This window comes from Ursus arctos, unplaced genomic scaffold (genome assembly GCF_023065955.2).
Source record: "Ursus arctos isolate Adak ecotype North America unplaced genomic scaffold, UrsArc2.0 scaffold_19, whole genome shotgun sequence".
In the NCBI taxonomy this organism is placed as follows: domain Eukaryota; kingdom Metazoa; phylum Chordata; class Mammalia; order Carnivora; family Ursidae; genus Ursus; species Ursus arctos.
In genome coordinates this window covers 33,916,956-33,935,917 of record NW_026622863.1, presented here as the reverse complement: position 1 = coordinate 33,935,917, position 18,962 = coordinate 33,916,956, and the positions used below count along the sequence as shown (strand labels likewise).

At 52.2% G+C, this 18,962-nt stretch overlaps 1 protein-coding gene across 2 annotated transcripts in view; it reads right to left on the bottom strand.

The window, feature by feature from the left end:
* Positions 1-9,759, bottom strand: part of PLCG2 (phospholipase C gamma 2) — a 140,919-nt gene extending 131,160 nt beyond the window's left edge. The window contains exons 1-2 of one of the 2 annotated variants that reach the window (XM_026495308.4): positions 9,672-9,759; positions 4,006-4,240 (exon numbers count right to left, since the gene is read on the bottom strand). In XM_026495308.4, the coding sequence (XP_026351093.1) occupies positions 4,006-4,198 (193 nt within the window). In that variant the 5' untranslated portion in view covers positions 4,199-4,240; positions 9,672-9,759. Of the gene's footprint in view, positions 1-3,918; positions 4,241-9,671 lie in introns of those variants that run through there. The other variant, XM_057314675.1, reaches the window with a different exon arrangement.
* Between the last annotated feature and the right edge of the window lie 9,203 nt (positions 9,760-18,962).

Genomic DNA, 18,962 nt, shown 5'->3' with positions numbered 1-18,962 from the left:
CAAACCTACTAGCTCATTTTCAATGGCACCTGCTGACCCCACTTCAGGACAGCCAGCCTGCAGGCCACCTGCCTAGCCCCTCCTTCAACTCGCCACACAAGAAGCTCCTCTGTGAGGAGGCCTCCCCCATTCCCTACCATCTCCCTCACACCGAGATTGGCAAGAACCTTCCTTCCTCACAAGGGACCAAGCCCAGACCCTCACTGTGCTGATCACACAAATCCTGCAAAGGCTGCTTGCTGAGTCTGCCCCCCCTGCCCCCCGCCGGGGCAGGGGCTCCACCCTTCCTCCTCTCACCCAGCAGTTCAGCACCCAGTAGGACAGCAAACATGGGCCGAACACATGAAAGTGCTCCGCCATGACAGGGTCCAAAGAGAGACCCTATTATACCCACTGACATTTTAGGCTCTAAGCAAAGCAGCACGTGGCCTGAAACCAGTGTTTTCCGACCTCGGCACCACGGACACGGACTCTGGATTAGAGTCTGCGGCACAGCTGTCCCGCGCATCCTGATTTGTTTAGCAGCATCCCTGGCCTTGATCCACTAGACGCCAGGAGCACACCCCCTCCCCAAATATGAGGACAACTAAAAATATCTCCGGGCATTGCTACATGCTCCCGGTGGGCTGGGGGAGGATCGCCCTGATGGAGAACCACACCCCGCTTAGGCAGCAGGACCCATGTGTGTCTTCTGTCACCCAGGCTGCATGGGGGGGGGGCGGTGTGGGATACCTGTCCACGAGTCACACACCACTTGCCGAGGACTCCAAAACCACCTGCCCATGCTCCCTCATGCTAGCTGGTGCGCGTCCCAGTAACCTGCATGGCCCTGCTAATTAGCAGCCCTGAAGGAACACCGTGGCCGGGGTCCCCCTCGGGAGGTCACCCTTACAACAGTGGGGTGGAAACTCAGCCCTGAGTCCCCATCAAGGACCTGAAGGCTTGTTCTCTGAGTGGTCAGGGAGCACCATTATTAAGCTCTTTATCCCAGAACTGGCTCTTTCTCTTTACCACGAACACATCCATCTCACAGAGGACTGCCAAAGCATGTTCCAAAACGCAAATGTGATCACATCGTCCCTCTTCTGAAAACCCTTCCGTGCATCCCTGCAGCCCTCCAGAAAAAGTCCAAACACCTGAGCCAGACTCTGCCACCCCAGACAAGCTGGACACCACTCGTTAGCAACAACAATGCCAAAAATACAGCAAAGGTTCCCCCGGGGGAGTGCCTGTCCCATGCCACGCACCAGGTTGAACCCCTCTGACATATTAACTCATTTCTTCATTCCCAACCATAACCCCGTGGGGTGGACACCAGTATTATTCCCTTTCTAGAGAGGAATTAAATCTCAGAAAGCAGATGTAACTCGTCCATGGTCACACAGCAAAGCTCCTCAAAGAGTGCTCGAAGTCAAACCCCACGCTGCTTGTACCTAAGGCAACAATGTCGGCTCCATGAGGATTTGAATCTAATTACTGCCATGTCTTCAGTACCTAGGACAGTGCCTGGCAGCATCCAGGCTCAACTATGGAAGGAAGGAGGGCTGGCAGGATGGCGGGGGCGGGGGGGGGGGGGGGGGGGGGAGTCTCAAGAGCAGCATATACCAAACCTAGCTAATTACCAGGACCACTGGGGAGCTGATAAAACTACTGAGCCCCAAACTACCTAGTGAATGAGAGTCATCCTCAAACTCTCCAGGAAGAGGGCAGAATTGTATTTAGTTAACTGAAGGGGGAGAACTACAGGACATGAATTTCAGGAGCCAAAATCCCATCTCATGCCCCTTAGAACGAGCTTCAGGAGAACATTCCAGGAGCTTGTGCTTTTAAAAGCCCCCCAGGCATTTCTGATAATCAGGCGTGGGACCCACTGCCCACTCTTAGTACGGCATTTACTGTTCGTGCCCCTTCCACACCCCGCAAGCCCCTACACCCACCCCAGCTCCAACAGGTTTCTGGGCCAGTTGGGAGGTCAAGTGTGGCCAAATGCAAGCAAAATTGGGAAGAAAGTTGGCTGCTCACTCACATGGGCATTTTCAAAGCAGGGCTACTGGCTCTGTGCCACCTGAGACCTGCTTGGCTCCAAAGCCAGGAGAAACCTTTCAGAAAGCTGTTTAATTCGACTCATGATAAGAAATCAAATGAAGAACGATGCCAAGCTAGCAGAGTCCACCTGTGAATGGCCAAGTTCAGAATCCCACTGCAGTGCGGCTTCAAGGTTGGGAACAGGCACCTCACGGGCTTTTGGGGGTGCTGCCACACTGCCCTTTAACTCAGAAATAACACTATAAGAAGCTGTCCTTCAGGTATGCCCGTGTTAGAGGAATAAAAGCATGTCTTTTAATAACAGGACACCCTACACACACTGCTGATGGGAATGTAAAATGCTGTAACCACCTTGAAAATAGTCTGGCAGACCCTAAAATAATTAAACACAGTTACCATATGACCCCGCAATTACATTCCCAGGCATATGCCCAAGAGAAATGAAAACATACACCCACACAAAGACTTGCACATGAATGCTCACAGCAGCACGATTCACACTTGCCAAAGAGAAGAAACAACCCAAATGTCCGTCAATGAGCGAATAAACAAATCGTGGAAAATCCACACGATGGAATATTATTCAGTCGCACAGCGGAATGACATACCGACACACACTACCGTGTGGCTGGACCTTGGGAACATCACGTTAAGTGACTGAAGCCAGACACAAAAGGCCTCACGTTACAGAATTCCATTTACAGGAAACGTCCACAACAGGGCAATCTACAGAGACGGAAAGTAGACTCATCGTTGCTTAGGGCAGGGGAGGCGGGTGCGGGCTGTCAGGGACGGGGTTTCCTTCTGAGGTGATGAAAAGGTTCTAAAATTGATGGAGGTGATGGTTGGCTGTACAGACCTGTGAATATACTAAAAACCACTGAATTGTTCGTTTTCAGTTCGTATGGTATGCGAATTCTATCTCAATAGAGATGTTATAAAAAAAAAAAGGAAGAATACAAGTACAGCTGCAGTAGCTAATAGCAAAAGATGGGAAATAACCCCCACGTCCACCTCTGGGGCTCGGACCCTTAGGCTCAGCCAGATGCCCTGTGGCCGTGAAAGAATCAGGCGGACCCATGTGCAGATCAGAACCCACCTCCAAATAATCATTTAAAAAAAGAAATCAAGGTGCAGAAGTGTAAGTAGTAGGGACCCATTCGTGCAAAAAAAAAAACACGACCGGCACATGATACAAGCACAGAATACTCTGGAAGCCAGAAGAACTTGGCAATGAGCTCGCCCCGGGACACAGGGTGGGGCTGAGGAGGAGAGAGATGTATTAATGAATTGTTTGATTTTTCCCCCCGATGTATATTTTAATTTTTCAATTACACTGACTTTTTTAAAAAAGGAGTTCATTTAAAAAATGCAAATTAAAGCAAGTCTGCAACTGAAAATTGCTTAAGCCTCCTTACTCCGCTTGTTAATAACAGTCTTAGAAACTTTAGGAACTGAGCCAATTGCCCAATCAAAGGGGGGTGGGGAAAGACACCACCTCCAGGACCAGAACTTCATTTAAAACTACAGAATCCTCAGTGACGTGCTCCGTCCACACGGAGCAAAAGTAAAGGCCTCTCGTTCTGTGGTTCGTGGCAAAACAAAACAGGCACTTGGCTAGCAAGCCTGGAGTTTCTGCAGCTCCGTCACTTAGCCATTAGGAGGGCAGAGTGCTTGACCCACAGCAGAAACTAAAGGATCCCCGATGGGGTCAGGCAGGGCGCACAGCCCGATCAGCCCAGGTGAGCCACCTCAATGTCACTTCCAAGTTGGCCCCCGCAGGCTTCTGTTCCTTCACCAGGGCGTTTCTGGTGAACTTCCCCCACCTACTCTAAACCCCACTGGAGACCCAGACAGAATGGCCACACTTACATTTCCAGAAGAAGAGAAGGTATCAAGCCAGCAAGCGAAGGCTTGGGAAGGGGAGAGGCGTACAGGCCAGGGCTGCAGGGTACTCACAGAAGCCCTCGATCTTGTCGGCTGTCTTGCTCCAGGCCACCTGGCGCGTCTCCATGATCACCTGGACGGTCCTCCGCTCTGGGGTGTACTTGCGGAAACTGAACACCGTCATCACCGTGCCCAGCTCCAGCGCTCTCTTGATCTGACTCTTCTCGTACTCAGGAAGGGTGTCCACGTTGACCAGGGCGGTCATTGTCGGCAGAGTAGGGGGTGGCAGGAGTGAGACAAGAGGACGCTGGAAGGGGAGAATGGAGGAGTGAATTGGTTTTTGTTAACTGGGGGCGGCAAGTGGGGGGCAGGGATTAGTTAACAGCCCAAATCCTGTCTCATGCCCATCAGGACGTTTTAGAAGGAGGTTCTGGTGGCGGGGAATCGTGGACCACTCAGACCGCCCACACAGGACACAGAGGTTTAAATAGAAGTGGAGGGGTGGGAGGAGCCCCCCTCACCTCAGTGACTGAACTGTTATCCTGGCTTTGAATAACCAAATCACCCCCACACTTCCAAGCTGTAGAATATTTGAGTAGCCAAAGCAGCCCAGGCTGGCCCCACTCCCCACCCCCAGCATCATTTTCTGTTCTGCTTAGATTTTCCTCAGCATCCCTTACTTTCTAAGTAAAGTTGGGAACAGAAAAAAAAAAAAATATTAAGCCACTTCAGAGTGTATCCGTGGAGACCTCTGCACAGAAACGGAGCCAAAAGGACAGAAAAATGTCAGGGTCCAGCAGCCCCAGGTTCAAGGCCTGGTGTGTGGCCCTGGGCAGGCTGCATGACCTCCAAAAGCCTCAGTCGCATCCCTTCTGTAATGGGGTTGTTGGGATGGTGAGGAGCACCTAGTGTCTGCTCAGCACGCAGGAGGCTTCTGGAACACCACTCATGCCCACACACAGTCAGAGGGATGCCCCAAATCCGGCAGCCACCCTCGTCTGTCGGTACTCACACCCACAGCCAATCCAGCAGCAAATGTGACCATCTTCCCCACTGGCCGGCTCCTCCCAGGATCTCACACAGGGACTGTTCTCATCGCCCACCTGATCTCCTGCTTCTGCCCCAGCCCCTACAGTCCAGCACAGACCAGCAGCTGGAGGACACGTTTCGAGCAAGATGAATCTTGTCAACCCCTCTGACCAGCCTGCTGCTGTCTGGCCCGAGCCCTGGACACCCCCACTCAGCAGAGGGGAGTCCAATGGAAGACATCCTAGACCCTCCCCCACCCCCGAGCCTTATTTCCACACTTGTCAAGGGGAAGACAGATTACAGGAACCTCCAAGGTTCTTGGAAGGATTAAACCAGATAGTGTATCTTGGGGCCTTTAAAACAGTGATGGCAAGTCAGTGCTTCTCAGATTTAGCTATGGCTACTACTGCCATCAACTGTTCCGTGCATCTTATCTCCTCCCCACCCCCCAAATCCCACAGTATCAGGAGCCCACAGCTGTTCCTCTGTAGAGAGGCAGGTGTTCAGCCAAGGTCATGCAGGCCTTCACTCCGGGTCCGCCTTCTGACAGCCTCCTGCCAAGCTGCTCAAAATCAGGGCCTCGGTTCCCTCCTCTGTAAAATGGGGATAACACCAGTCTCCGGGGGCGCTGGAAGGACTGAAAGCTACAATGTATGTCCAGCCCCAGCCCTTGGCAGGGCCTCAAATAATAGTCATCAGCCAGTAGTTCAACATGGTGAGTGTCAACCCTGTGCCAGGAACTGAGCTGGGGACTGGTATGCAAATGAGGGGGAGTGGGGAAAGGCCCAGGCCTTGCCCTTTGCCCCCTCCTCCCTCCAGCTCATGCCCATCGCCAAAGGCACCTCCGCAGGTGTCTGACAGCTGGAGATAAAACCATGAATTGCACCTGTTCTCTGCCCACTTGGACTCAGACCTGTCAGCTCAACCCCTACTTAGCGAGGTCAGAGAGAGCTTCTGAGAGATGAGGGTATCTGAATCCAATCCTTTTTTTTATTTATTTATTTGACAGAGAGAGACAGCCAGTGAGAGAGGGAACACAAGCAGGGGGAGTGGGAGAGGAAGAAGTAGGCTCCTAGCGGAGAAGCCTGATGTGGGGCTCGATCCCAGAACACTGGGATCACGCCCTGAGCCGAAGGCAGACGCTTAACAACTGCGCCACCCAGGAGCCCCTGAATCCAATCCTTTTAAAAGGTGAAGCAGGAGGAAACCGTGTTCTAATCAGAGGAAGACGCTTAAGCAAAGGCCCAGAGTGCTGCAGGAAGGGGAGGCCGTGCCACAGACTCAGATGAGCCTCCTGTCTCATCGGCCTGTAATCCAGGTCCAGCCGGTGAACCAGGTGCCCATGGCCAGTCTCATGCTGGCAAACTAGCTGTTTGTTGCCTTTCCCCAGGGCCCAGCACCTGCTATACCTGGTTTATCTCATTTTTCTCAACGAGAACCACCAGAGGTGAAAACCCAAGTCCTGAGAGGGGAAATTACACGATCAAGGTCATGCAGAAACGTGGCAGCACCAGCATCAGAACCCTGCTCTGAATCCCATGCCCCCACTCTTTTTAGCACCTGCCTTCTGGAACTCAGAATTCTGCAGCAGAATCTGGCCAGAAAGTAATGAATTTGGCCCTCACATCTCTCTCAAGAGAGGCTGAAGGCCTTGTCCAAGGTCACACAGCTGGAAAGTGGCAGAAGCAGGATCTGCACCTGGTCCCAGCTCTGCAGCTCTTCCCTATGCTGACCACCCCCCAGCCATGTGCCCCCGGAGTCCCCTCCCAGGTCTCCAGGCCAATGTGCAGAAGGGCATAAATAGGGGACACACACCCTGTCACAACACCCCGATTCAACCTGCCTGCCCAGAGACACTGGGGCCCTCAGTTCTGACTCTGGCTCTAGGAAGGCCTTGGACATAACCTTTCCCAGGTTCCAGTTACTTCCAGCTCAGAAGCCCAGTGGATTGGCCCAAGTCTCTCCTATGGCCTCTCGCCAAGAACTGGAAAGAGGTCTTCACAGCCACGAGATCCTTGGAGTCAACCAACAAAATCCAGCCAGCTCCTGACTCAGGCTTCCAGAGTTTGACCTTCAGCAACTAAGGCAAGGAGGTCTCCAAGGCCTTCTCCCCAAGGGAAGGTACAAGCCATCACAGGCAATTTCCATTCTGCTTCTGCTGAGAGAGAGAGAGAGAGAGAGGAAGGAAGGAAGGAAGAGAAGTCAAGGAGCGGAAGGTGGGGGGGGAGGGAGAAAGAGAGGAAAAAAGGGAGAGAGGGAGGAGAGAGGGAGGGAGAGAGGGAGGAAAGAACGAAAGAACGGGCCTTGAAATCCCTTTTTTGGTTCTGTTTCTCATTCTCCCTGGGTAACTTTGCAAAATGACTTATGCTGAGATTTAATAAGAGGTTTTACCATTTCTACTTTTCATGTCCCTCTTTTTGAAATAAACTTCTGGACTACAAGGACCCAGAACCAGGAAGCAGGGAAGTTTTCTTCTCTTTGGTGCTCTCTGAACATGTTAGGCCCATGCAGGAGTTCATATCGAATCCCACAGAACAATCCTCCGTTAACTCTGCACGGTCACATCACCGTGAGGCAGCTGCCTCAGCTCAAAGGCGGGTGGGTCCTGGTGTGTCTCGCACCCACCCTACAGCAGTGTCATCTGGTGCAGGTGGGAGCGTGAGTGAGTCCATTTGGGGGGGGGATGCAACCTGTGATCATGTATTAAACCATGAAACAGGCATATGCTTTGATCAGCAATCACCTATGTGCAGAAAGAAACACAAAGATGTTTGCAGAAGAATGACTTTTAAAAGAAAAGAACAGGGGCGCCTGGGTGGCTCAGTCGTTAAGCGTCTGCCTTTGGCTCAGGGCGTGATCCCAGCATTCTGAGATCTCGCACCACATCAGGCTTCTCCACTGGGAGTCTGCTTCTTCCTCTCCCACTCCCCCTGCTTGTGTTCCCTCTCTCGATGGCTGTCTCTCTCAGTCAAATAAATAAAATCTTATTAAATAAATAAATAAATAAATAAATAAATAAAAAAGAACAGAACACAACTGGGAGGGAGGTCCCTTAAAAAAATCATGGGATGTGCACACTAAAGAAAGCTCAGTAGCTATCAGATAGCAGGAGGAAAATTTATGAGCAATGGGATCCAGAAAGAGTCACGAAATAGACGAAAAAAGAGTGGCAAAAAAAAAAAAGAAAAAGAAAAAAGAGTGGCAAACATGCACGCATCATAGAATTAGGTTTTTTAAAAGGCTGCCTGAGTATGAATCTAGGGAAAGTGGTTACTTTCAGAGGAGGGGAGGGGAGAGACAAGGTCTTAACTTTTTATTAATTTAAGGGGTAACATATGAATGAGTTTTTCTTTCTCATGTTTTCTAAATTAAGAAAGGTTCTGAAGTTTCTTACCGACAATTTCTCACCAACTCCACCCAGCAAAAGGGCTATTCATGGGGTCCCCGCTTTGCCTCTGCTGGAGAAGCATCACACTCTCAAGGGGTGGGGGCGCACGTAGGAGGGGAGGATAGGGGTGGAGATGCAGGGCGGGTTGGAGGAGGGAGCAGCAGCAGCATTAGGCAATTTTAGCATCCATGAAGCCCGCGGTGAGTATTGTCCCTGAACTGGTATACACTAGGCACGCAGGCCTTTGCAGCAGGCTAACTGCCGGGGCCTGGCATGGGCCCCTAAATCAGCCCCTCTCTGCAGAACTGTAGCTAAGGATGATGGCCAAACCCCACGCACAGCCCTTAGAGACAGTCAAGAACTAGCCAGGGCACCCTTTCCATTGAGAGTCCCCAATTCTCAACAGCCATGGAATGTAGGTTTGAGCAGCCCCTGTATCCAGGGTAAGGAACTGAGGCTCAGAGGGGTTCTTCAACGTGCCCAGGGTCACACAGCTGGAATTGAAATTCAAATTAAGTTGATTAACAAGGCCACCTGTTTCCTTGTGCCACGTCACCCCCCTCAACCCACCACACTCTTTCAGGCTGGGTTAAGATCAGGGCGCTAGAAGAGCCCCTCCCCATTCTCCACCAGAATCCAGGCGCCAACCCTTGTCTAAACGAGACAGTTTCCCCTCAAATTCTTCTGCTATGCGGGGGATGACCTCGCTGGGATTCCAAACCATAACAAGGCAAACGCACACACGAACACATATAATTACGCATACACTGTAGGGTGGGAGCGGGAATCATAAATCCCCCAACGCTCCCCCCCCCCGCCTCTTCTGGGTGAGGGCTGCGCCTTCCGTGGTACCGCTCCGCCACCCACCCACTGACCCGTAACCACCTGTGTGATACGGGGAAGTGCCGGGGGCCCGCCTGGCCGCCCGCAGTTTGCGAGCTCTGAGCACAGACGTGGCCGGGAAACACGGCCAGACCCCGCGCGGGACGCCGCGGCCGCCGGAGCCTTGAACGCCAGCGCCAGCGCGACCCTCCGACCGCAAGCGGCGCCGCTTCCTCCCGGTTCCCATTCAAAGCCGGGGCCGTCCGCAGGCACCGATCGGCGAGGAGGCGCAGTTCCCTGTGAGGAAGTGGCCGGCGGCCAGGCCCCGACCCCCGCCTCCTCCGCCGGGCCCCGGGCAGAGCGGGCGGGGGCCCCCGACGGCGCGCCCCACTCCTGCACGCGCCCGCTGCGCCCCGGCGCGGTTCCCCCGCTCCGGGCGTGAGTCTCGCCCCCCCACCCCGGGCGCCCGCGCACATTCCCGCCCGGCGGGGCCCCTCACCTGGCCGTGCCCCGCCGCGGGTCCCGGCTCCGGGCACTCCCTGCGGCGCGCGCCCTCCAACGCGGGCGCTGCTACTTCTGCTTCGGCCGCGGCCGCGCGCCACGTGACTCCTGGGGGCCGCCCCCCGCGCCCCGGCCCGCCCCCCGCCGCCCCGAGGCGGCCCTGCCCCGCCCGCCGCGCCGCTCACCCCGGCACCTCGTCCGCGCCTCCGCGGCCAGGGGAGGAAACTGAGGCCGCGGGAGGGGGGAGCGAGCTGCCCGAGGCCACCAGCGAGGGAGAGCGAGAACCTGCGAGCGCCGCCCGAGCGTTTGTGGAGCGCCTACCGCATCCAGATGCTTTACATACAGTGCAAACTTATCATCGTCACCTGGAGTTGGCTGTTCACGGGCCGGAATTTGAAACCATCCCCGAGCCTGCGCTGGTGTCAGACCATGCATGTCTTACAAACCACTTAAACACCCCCAGCCTCAGTTTCCCCATCTGTCAGGCGGGATCAAAACAGCGCTGGCCCCAAAGGTTTGTTGTAAAGAAGGTAGAATTGGGAATTGATCTCCCACTTCCCCCTAAGATTTTTTTTTTAATGGCTCCCTTTGTGAACTTCTAAGCTCACGGATGAGATAGTCAAATGCCTACTTAGGGTATTTGGTTGACAGCTATTTTCCATCCTTGTGTTTCACGAAACCGTGTTATTCCAACTTTTCATGTGCACCTTTGACGCAAGTGTCTTCGTGGTGATTAAAGCCAGCGTTAGGGTCACATCAGTTTTACTCCTAAATTGAGTTACCGCGTTTTTTGAACCTATGAATGTTGCTCCGACTGAAAATGTTCTATCTGAAGCCACAGGACGCATTCACGACTTCAGAAATCCATAGGTGCATTTCTTTCCCTGCCCCTTCCCAGGAGTTACCAGTTACTGCTCACAGCCACCCACCACTGCTGCCCTGTTTTCTAAAGACATCTTTGAAAGGCTTCTTAAAACGTCAGCCACTTGGAATCATGGGGCCAATTGCCAAGAAATAATGGCTAATTCTAGGTTAAATTTCTTTGCCTTTTAAGAACTCCCAACTTAATTTCCATCCATCTTTTTTTTTTTAAGATTTTATTTATTTATTCGACAGAGATAGAGACAGCCAGCGAGAGAGGGAACACAAGCAGGGGGAGTGGGAGAGGAAGAAGCAGGCTCATAGCGGAGGAGCCTGACGTGGGGCTCGATCCCAGAACGCTGGGACCACGCCCTGAGCCGAAGGCAGCCGCTTAAGGACTGCGCCACCCAGGCGCCCCTCCATCCATCTTTTTAACACTTACTTTGGTGCCTCTTCTACCATGTGCATGATACTGGGTGCAATCACGTGTGTGTACAATTTACTATTCCAAAATCCGCTTGTATAGGGAAGCACGTTGAATCTCTTGCTGACAAAATGAGACTGTGTGCACTCAGAAGTTTTGGAGACCACTACTGGAAGCCGTGGATCCTAACCTCCTGTCCAAACAGATGCTAATTCTGGCTGGAGCTTTCTCTAGTCCCTGGGGTCAAGCAAGACAAGAAGAACATGTAGTCCATGCTTCAATTTGAAGAACTCTCTTTTAACCTGCGATTGTAAGCCCGCAGCATCTTGGCAGCTAACATATCGATGCGAGATGATGGTCACAGTACATGGCAGCTGCCTTCTTCATATTTTTAATTGCTTTTCTTCTCTGTCTCATTGTTTATCTTCAGGTGAACAGCTAAAGTCATCCAGTGCAATGAATGAGAAGCTCTGGGGCTCCTCATCTTTTTTCTTAAATTTCAGCTTGTTTGTACAAAATAATTGGGACATCAGCCCCTCCCCACCCAGCCTCCTTCTGAGAAGACTCAAATACAAAATGACATTTCTTTTCCAAAGTACAGTAGGTAGGGGGAGAAGCCACCCTGTCCAAAAAAGAAAGAAAGAAAGAAGAAAAGAAAAAGAAAAAAGAAAAGCCCCTGTCACAGGGAGGACTCGCGGGTGTTAAGTCAGTGGGCCCTGGAGGCTGGATTTGAACCCAGGTCTGTCTGGTGCCAGCACCCATGGACCCATAGCCCCATTGCCCATCCAAAACATTGACAGGAGGCATTCAGGCAGGGAGAAGTGAATTTGGAACCACTCCACACAGATTCACAAATGGGTCAGGAAGTGACCTCAGAGGGTGGAGGGAACTTTCTTTTCCTTTTCATATAAAAAGAAAGAAGAAGGAGGGGAAGGGGAATAACCTGAAAGAAAATTGTCTTTTCATCAGCATTGCCTCAACTTTTTATCCCGTGTTCCTCACCAGTCCTCAGTATGTACATGTTTTTAGGTTTTTTGTTTCTTTTTCCCATAACCCTCTTCCACTGGCTAGCCCCAGGGCTCAGTGGACGATTAGGCCCTTGGTGCTTCTGTTTCCCTCTCTGCAAAATGGGCCTAATAACTGTACCTGCCTCCCCAGGCAATGATGAGGGTTAAATGCAAGAAGCTAAAACAGGCGTCCGGCTTCACCCGTCAGAGCAGACTGTTTTAAATGTTGTCATTGGAAAGAAGGAGGACCTGTGGTGTAGCAGGAAAGTGTGGACTTGAAGAACAGGGAGACCTGGGTTCAAGCCACTTCCTTACTGTGTGTCCTTACACTGGTCAGTCATTCTCTCTGGACCTCCAGTTTCCCCATTATTCCTTCCTTTGGGGTGTCCGGAATAGGCGAATCTATAGAGACAGAAAGTAGGTTAGTGGCTGCCTGGGACTGAGGGCAGGCAGGTACTGGAAGGTGATGACTAAGGGGTACGGCGTTGCCCTTTGGAGTGATGGGAAAGTTCTAGAACTGTGAAGACGGTTGAACAATGCTGTGAATATACCAAAAGCCATTGAACTGTACATTTTAGAAGGACGAATTGTGTGACATATCTCAATAAAGCTGTTAAAAAAAAATACCTACCTTAGAAAGTTGTTTAAGGCAAGGTGGTGGGTAACACAGGGCTGAGCACAACACCGTGCTTTCGATAAGTAATAGTCATGGTTACGCAGTGGGCCTTCCAAAGCTGAGCCCCTTCTCCCCAGGGCCCAGTGAAGCCCCTCACCCCGTCCCAGGGAGCGTTCTGGCCTAGCCCTCCACCCCCAGAGCCAAAAATGAGCAGAAAACCCCTGAGAGCCTTTGCGTTCGGTTTCCTTTCCTGACATTGTTCAGAGAAGTGCATGTCCCCTGGGGACAAGCCCCGTCCCAGCTGCTGGCTGGCAGGCCTCTGTGAGAGGAAGTACCACCCTGAGCCAGCTCCCAGACCTTGTCAGGGTTAGGCCAGGCCTAGCAGCTGGCGGGGAGGGGGGGGGGCAGAAACCTCTGCTATTTTGTTTCTCAGCTTTATCGAGGTATAATTGTTGTACAAAGCTGCCCTCAATTAAGGTCTACAAGTCGGTAAGTTAGGACATATGCATATACCTTCGTTACCATCATGACAATCAAGGTGACAGATCCGTCCCCTCCAAATGTTTCCTTGTGTCCCTTTGTCATTGTGGTTGCTTTTTGTGTCATATTGTATATGTGTGTGTGCCAAGAACCCTTAACATGATATTGGCCCTCAATACATTTTTCGATGTGCAATACATTATTGTCAACTGTAGACACAATGCTGTACAGCCAAGCTCCAGAATTTACTCACCTTGTGTGACAGAAACTTTATAACGATTGCACATCTCCCCATTCTCCCCTCCTCCCAGCTCCTGGCAACTATCGTTCTGTACTCTGCATCTAGAAGTTTGAGTCCTTTAGCTGTCTCCCAGGAGAAGAGTCAGGCAACCGCTGTCCTTCTCTGCCTGGCTTACCTGGCTTAGCACACAGTCCTCTGGGTCCATCCACCTTGCTGCAAATGGTAGGATTCCCTTCTTTTAAAAGGCTGAATGATACCGTGGTAGGTACATATGACATTTTCTTTATCCGCTATCTATTGGTGGACGTTTAGATCGTTTCTGCATCTGGACTGTCGTGAATAATGCTGCCGTGAGTATGGGAATGCAGATTCTCTTCACGATCCTTCTTCAGGTTTTGGGGATATGTATACCAGAAGTGGGATTGCTGGAGCATGTGGTAGTTCTGGTTTTAATTTTGTGAGGAACCTCCTCGCTGTTTTCCACAGCGGCTGCCCCAGTTTGCATTCCCACCAACAGCGCACGAGGGTTCCCCTCTGCACAGCCTCGCCAACACCCGTTACCTTTTTTTATACCAGCTACTCTAACAGGTGTGAGGGGGCTATCTCGTTTTGCTTTTGATTTGCATTTCCCTGGTGACTAGTGATGTGGGGTGTCTTTTCACATACTTCGTTGGCCTTCTGTATGTCTTCTTTAGAGAAATGTCTGCCCAAGTCCTTTGCCCACTTTTAAATCAGGTTGTGTTTTGTTGCTGTTGAGTTTTGCTGCTGTTGAGTTGTCTGCTGTCTAAACTGAGGCTGGCTGGGAAGAGCCTCTGGTCCCATGGTTTTTCTTCGGGCTTCTCAAGCCTTGGGTTCCTGCTGGGGCTCATGTATTCATTCAACAAACACTTGCTGAGTGCCTTCCAGGAGCCAGGCACTGCTGGGCTCCAGGAAGGCAGCAGTAATCATCCAAGTCCCACCCCGGGAGTGCATATTATAGATGGGGAGCCGGGGGGGGGGGTTGCTCCAGAGTGAGATCGAGCAATTTCGAAGCCCAGCTCCACCCCTCACTGTCTGCATGCCTCTGCCCAGAGCTGCCAGGCTCTGTGAGGCTCAGTTTCTTCATCCGTATTAAGGTTGCTGTGGAGGAGCGAGTCAGCTAATGCGTGTCCAAGTCCTGGGCACCGTTCCTGGTGAAGTGGGACCCCAGCGCTGACAAGGCAGTCATCACTTTGTCGTGGACACAGGACACACTGTCCCCGCTGTGCTTAGAGCTGGCTGCAGCTGCGCCTTCCCCAGGCCTTCAGCCTCGTGTAAAATCAGGAGAGACCATTAAAACCAAGAGCTACTGTGCAGGGGCAGCTGAGAATGCAGGACCTGGAGGCAGACAGGCCCAGGTGGGAATCCTGGCTCTGCCACTTTCCTGCCTCGTGTCCCCAGGAAGTGACTTGATCTGTGCCTGTTTCCTGAGCCCCTGCCTCTGAAGGCTGGAGCCTAGGTCAGAATGTGTTCAGCTTCCGCAAAAAGGCTGTCTTTAATGTTGTTGGAAGTCCAGGAGGGGTTGGGGGGAGAGCACAGAGCAATCAGAAGTTCAAGGACATCAATGGGATGAAGATTCTTTCCATACCTGCCACTCCTGGCAGCCGGACCCGAAAGGGGAAAGCAAGAAAGAAGGAAACTGCCCCCAAAGCCTGCAGCACGCTTCTCTCCCTTATCATTGATCGGGATCGGGTCACTGAATTAGAACCCTGGGGATCTGCATTTTAACCACCCCTCACCTCCATCCCTTAATTCTTTTGTGCTCTCTAGTATGGGCACCAGGGCCTTCCGCTGAAACAACAGGGAAAGAAACACTCGACGAGCCTTTTCGGAGATGGAAAGCAGTCCGGACACCTCGGGCAGATACACCAAGGTATAAGCCATAAAGATAAAGAGGTTTTACTGGCAGATTCCAGAAAGACCACCTCATCATGAGTTCCTTTGGGAGAGGGAACATTGATTAACCCTCCCCCCATGGAATCCAAGATAAATTCTCCTTAAACACCAATTCAATAGATCACTCACTCAGCCCACAAGCATTTACTAAGTACCTACTATGCGTCAGTCAGTTAAAAAAAAAAAGGCTACATGCCTGTTAAAATGGCTAAGCTAAGGACAGCTGACAATACCCAGTGTTGGCGAGCACGGGGAGCAGCTGCCAGGAACGCAAAACGGTGCAGCCCCCTCGGGATACAGCTGGGCCGTTCCTAAAAAAGGCACACGTACGCTGATCATAGGACCCAGCAAGCCCACATCTAGGTATGGACCCAAGAGGAATGGAAACCTGTGTCCGTGCGCAAACCTGTCCGCAGGTGTCCGTAGCAGCGTTATTCATATTCACTGAAAACACGAAATGACCTCGATGCCTTTCAAGTCGTGAAAAGATAAACAAATGTGCACACACCGAAATGGCCCGCAGCGATCAGAGGGAATGAACCGACAGGCACAGCACCGAGGGTGAGCCTCAAACACGTTACTAAGTGGGAGAGACCAGAACCCAAACGCTAAGATGTCAGATTCCACTGATGTGACATTCTGGAAGAGGCAAACCCAGAGAGGCAGAAAATAGATCACTGGCTGCCAGGGGCTGGGGGCCGATTACAAAAGAGCACAAAGGAATGGAGGGGGGGGTGATGGAATTGTTTTATATTTTGATTGTAGTGAGATTACACAACTATATGAATTTGCCAAAACTCATATACTGTATACCCAAAAGGGTGAATTTTACTGAGTGTAAATCATATTTTACTTTTAAAACATTATAATAATACAGATGATAAGGCCAAGGGGGGTTGAGGGAGAAGGAGTAATGAATGCAGGTTTGGGAGAAGAGGGTCAGGAAGGCTTCCTGAAAGCAGTGAGTGTCTCTCTCCAACCAGTGAAAGATGAAAGGCGTCAGCTGAGTGGGGACAGGAGGACAGAGGGTGGTGGCAGACAGCAGAGCAGCAGGGCTGACACGCTCTGGGCAGGGTGTAGTTCTCCTAGAGTGAGGGGTCTGCGGCCCCGAAAGAAGGCACGGCCTGACTCACACAGGGTCTCCTGAGACTCGCTAAGGCATTTGGACGTTACCTGGGGGCTATGGGGAGCCACCGCAGGTGCTAGAACAGAAGAGCGATCTGGAGGATTTCCGGCTTGGAAAATCTATTGTGTGAGCCGGGGAGAGTGGGTCAAGGGAGCCAGGCCGAAGGCAGGAAGACTGGTCAAGACGTTCTCTCCTCCATGGTTGTGCCTTCTTGGCACAGACATTCTGTGGCTCAGACGTTAGCCACACACCTGCCGTGTGCCAGGCACTGTTACCGGAGCTGGGGACGGACCAAAAATCCCTGTGGCTCTTACATTCTAATGGGGAAGACAGACCACAAACAAGGAAGCAGATTCCCAAGGTCATCCCAGACGGCAGCGAGCGCTGTGACAGAGCAGATGGGTATAATGGGGGAAGTGAGAGGGAATTTAGATAAGGCAGTCACGATGGCCTCTCAGAGGTGACATCGGAGCAGGACCTAAGGGGGAGGAGGAGCCCTAAGCGAGGACCTGGAGAAGGAACTTCTCAGACAGCTGCAAAGATCCCAAGAGGGGGGCCTGGTCGTTTTAGGGGGGACACAGTGGATGCAGAATCCCTAAAAGCCATGAGGGGGGGTGCAGCTACACCCTCCGAGGGTGTCCCTTCTAGCAGAAGACGGACAGAGCCTTCCCCTCGAGTGGCTGCTGCCTTCCGTGCCCCTGCCCCACATCCTCTGTAGTTTGGGGGAATGATAGTTTATGGCCCCAAATGTGGAGAGAACAGCCTGAATCCAGAAGGGCGGTTTTCCTCCTTGTTCTAAAGGTCACAGCTGTTGCCACTGTAAACAGTGCCCGTGTTGACAGACTCGCACCAGCTCCAGAGACAGGGAGACTGAGGACACACCTGGAAAGGCCAATCTGGATTTTTCAAACTTAAAAAAAAAAAAAAAAAGGCCCAAGCAAGCAAACACTCTTTGGTGTCTGGTGACTCATCTGTTGCTGAATCCTCCCTGTCACCAAAGCTGGCCCTGCCCAGCTCTCTCCCTGTGTGTCACCTCCCTCGGCCACACAGCAGTGTCCACAGCGGACATCTTTCACTGACTGAACCTTGGCCTCCGGTCTGCACCGGGCTGCCCACCAGCCAGCCAGACTACCGAAGTGTAAGGGACCACCCCGTCAACGACAAGGTGACTGCTGCAATGAGCTCCGTTAGCTGGGTGGCTTGAAACAGACATTTTTCTGTCGTAGTTCAGGGGGCCAGAAGTCCCCAGTCAAGGGGGGTTCCCCCTGGAGGCTCTGAGGGAGAAGCTGCTCCACGCCTCTCTCCTCGTGCCCGGGGGCTGCCAGCAACCCTTGGTGTCCCCTGGCCTGTAGACGCATCCCTCCGGTCTGCGGCTGTCTCGTCACATGGCATTCTCCCTGTGTCTCTCTGGGTCCTCTCTTCTTTTCCTAAGACACCAGTCACTGAATTTCGGACTCATTACAACCCACTATGACAACGTAACTTGATGACATTGGCGAAAACCCTAGATCCAAATATGGTGACATTTTGAGGTTCCTGGTGGACGTGAATTAGGGGTGGACACTATTCGACCCAGTACACAAGGTCATAAACAAGATGGAGAAAACCGGGCTTGCCACGGGCCACTTACGGAACGGGGATTACCAGAGCACTCAGCTAGCAGCTGGAAAGGTAACTGCCAGGGGTGAGGGTGAGACCCCCCCCCCGGACCCCACATGCCTGGGTAAAAATTGATGGTGGCTAAGTGGCCTTCTGAGGAGAAGGAGTCCATTCAAAAGCCCGCCGTGGGAGACTCTGTTTTCCAAAGACACACCTGCCCTTCTGCAATGTGACGTGGACGTTCCTGCATTGAACCTGGTCAGTCTTTGTAACTTTGTGTAATGGCTCCGTAGAATGCGCCAGAAGGAATGATGCATGACAGCTTCTGCCTGGCTCAGGACATATGCCCTAAGAGCCCCAAGCTGACTCAAGAAGACCAGCGCCCCTGAAGCCCCCATGTGGAGAGACTGCATGGACTCCACGCAGAGACAGGGAGAGTCCCAGGGAGACCCCGCTGCTCCAGGCCGCTCTCTGGTCCCAGCCCAGGCACCAGACACAAGAGTGAAGAAGTCTTTGAGATGACTGCAAACCAAGTCAGCATCTGCCCCCAACTGTACGGGAGACCCTGAGCCAGAACTGCCCACCACTCCCTCATTCCTGGCCCTTGGACACCATGATCGATTAGCAACATGTACTGTGGTTTTAAGCTAGTAAGTTTTGGAGTAATTCATTACACAGCAATAGATCATTGATACAAGGAGTTTGCTTTGTCAAGTGGGCTTGTAGGTTTGGGGCAGAGCAGAATTGTCCAGAGCATCAGAAGACAGGAAGGGCTCTGTCGTCGGGAGTTCTCCCTCTTTGCCCATCTCCTGCGGCCTCTTCTTCCTCCTCTCCCCTACCTAAAATCTGAACAAGTATTTGGAATGTCCATTTGAAGGGACACTGTATGATCAGCCTGCCTTGGTGGTGGTGTATTCCAGTGTGACCATTCCCGCCATCAGGAAGCCCCAATCTGCCCTCTCGCTCTTCCCTCTACCTGACAAGCTCTGTCTCACCCTATAGGACTCAGCTCATTGTGTTA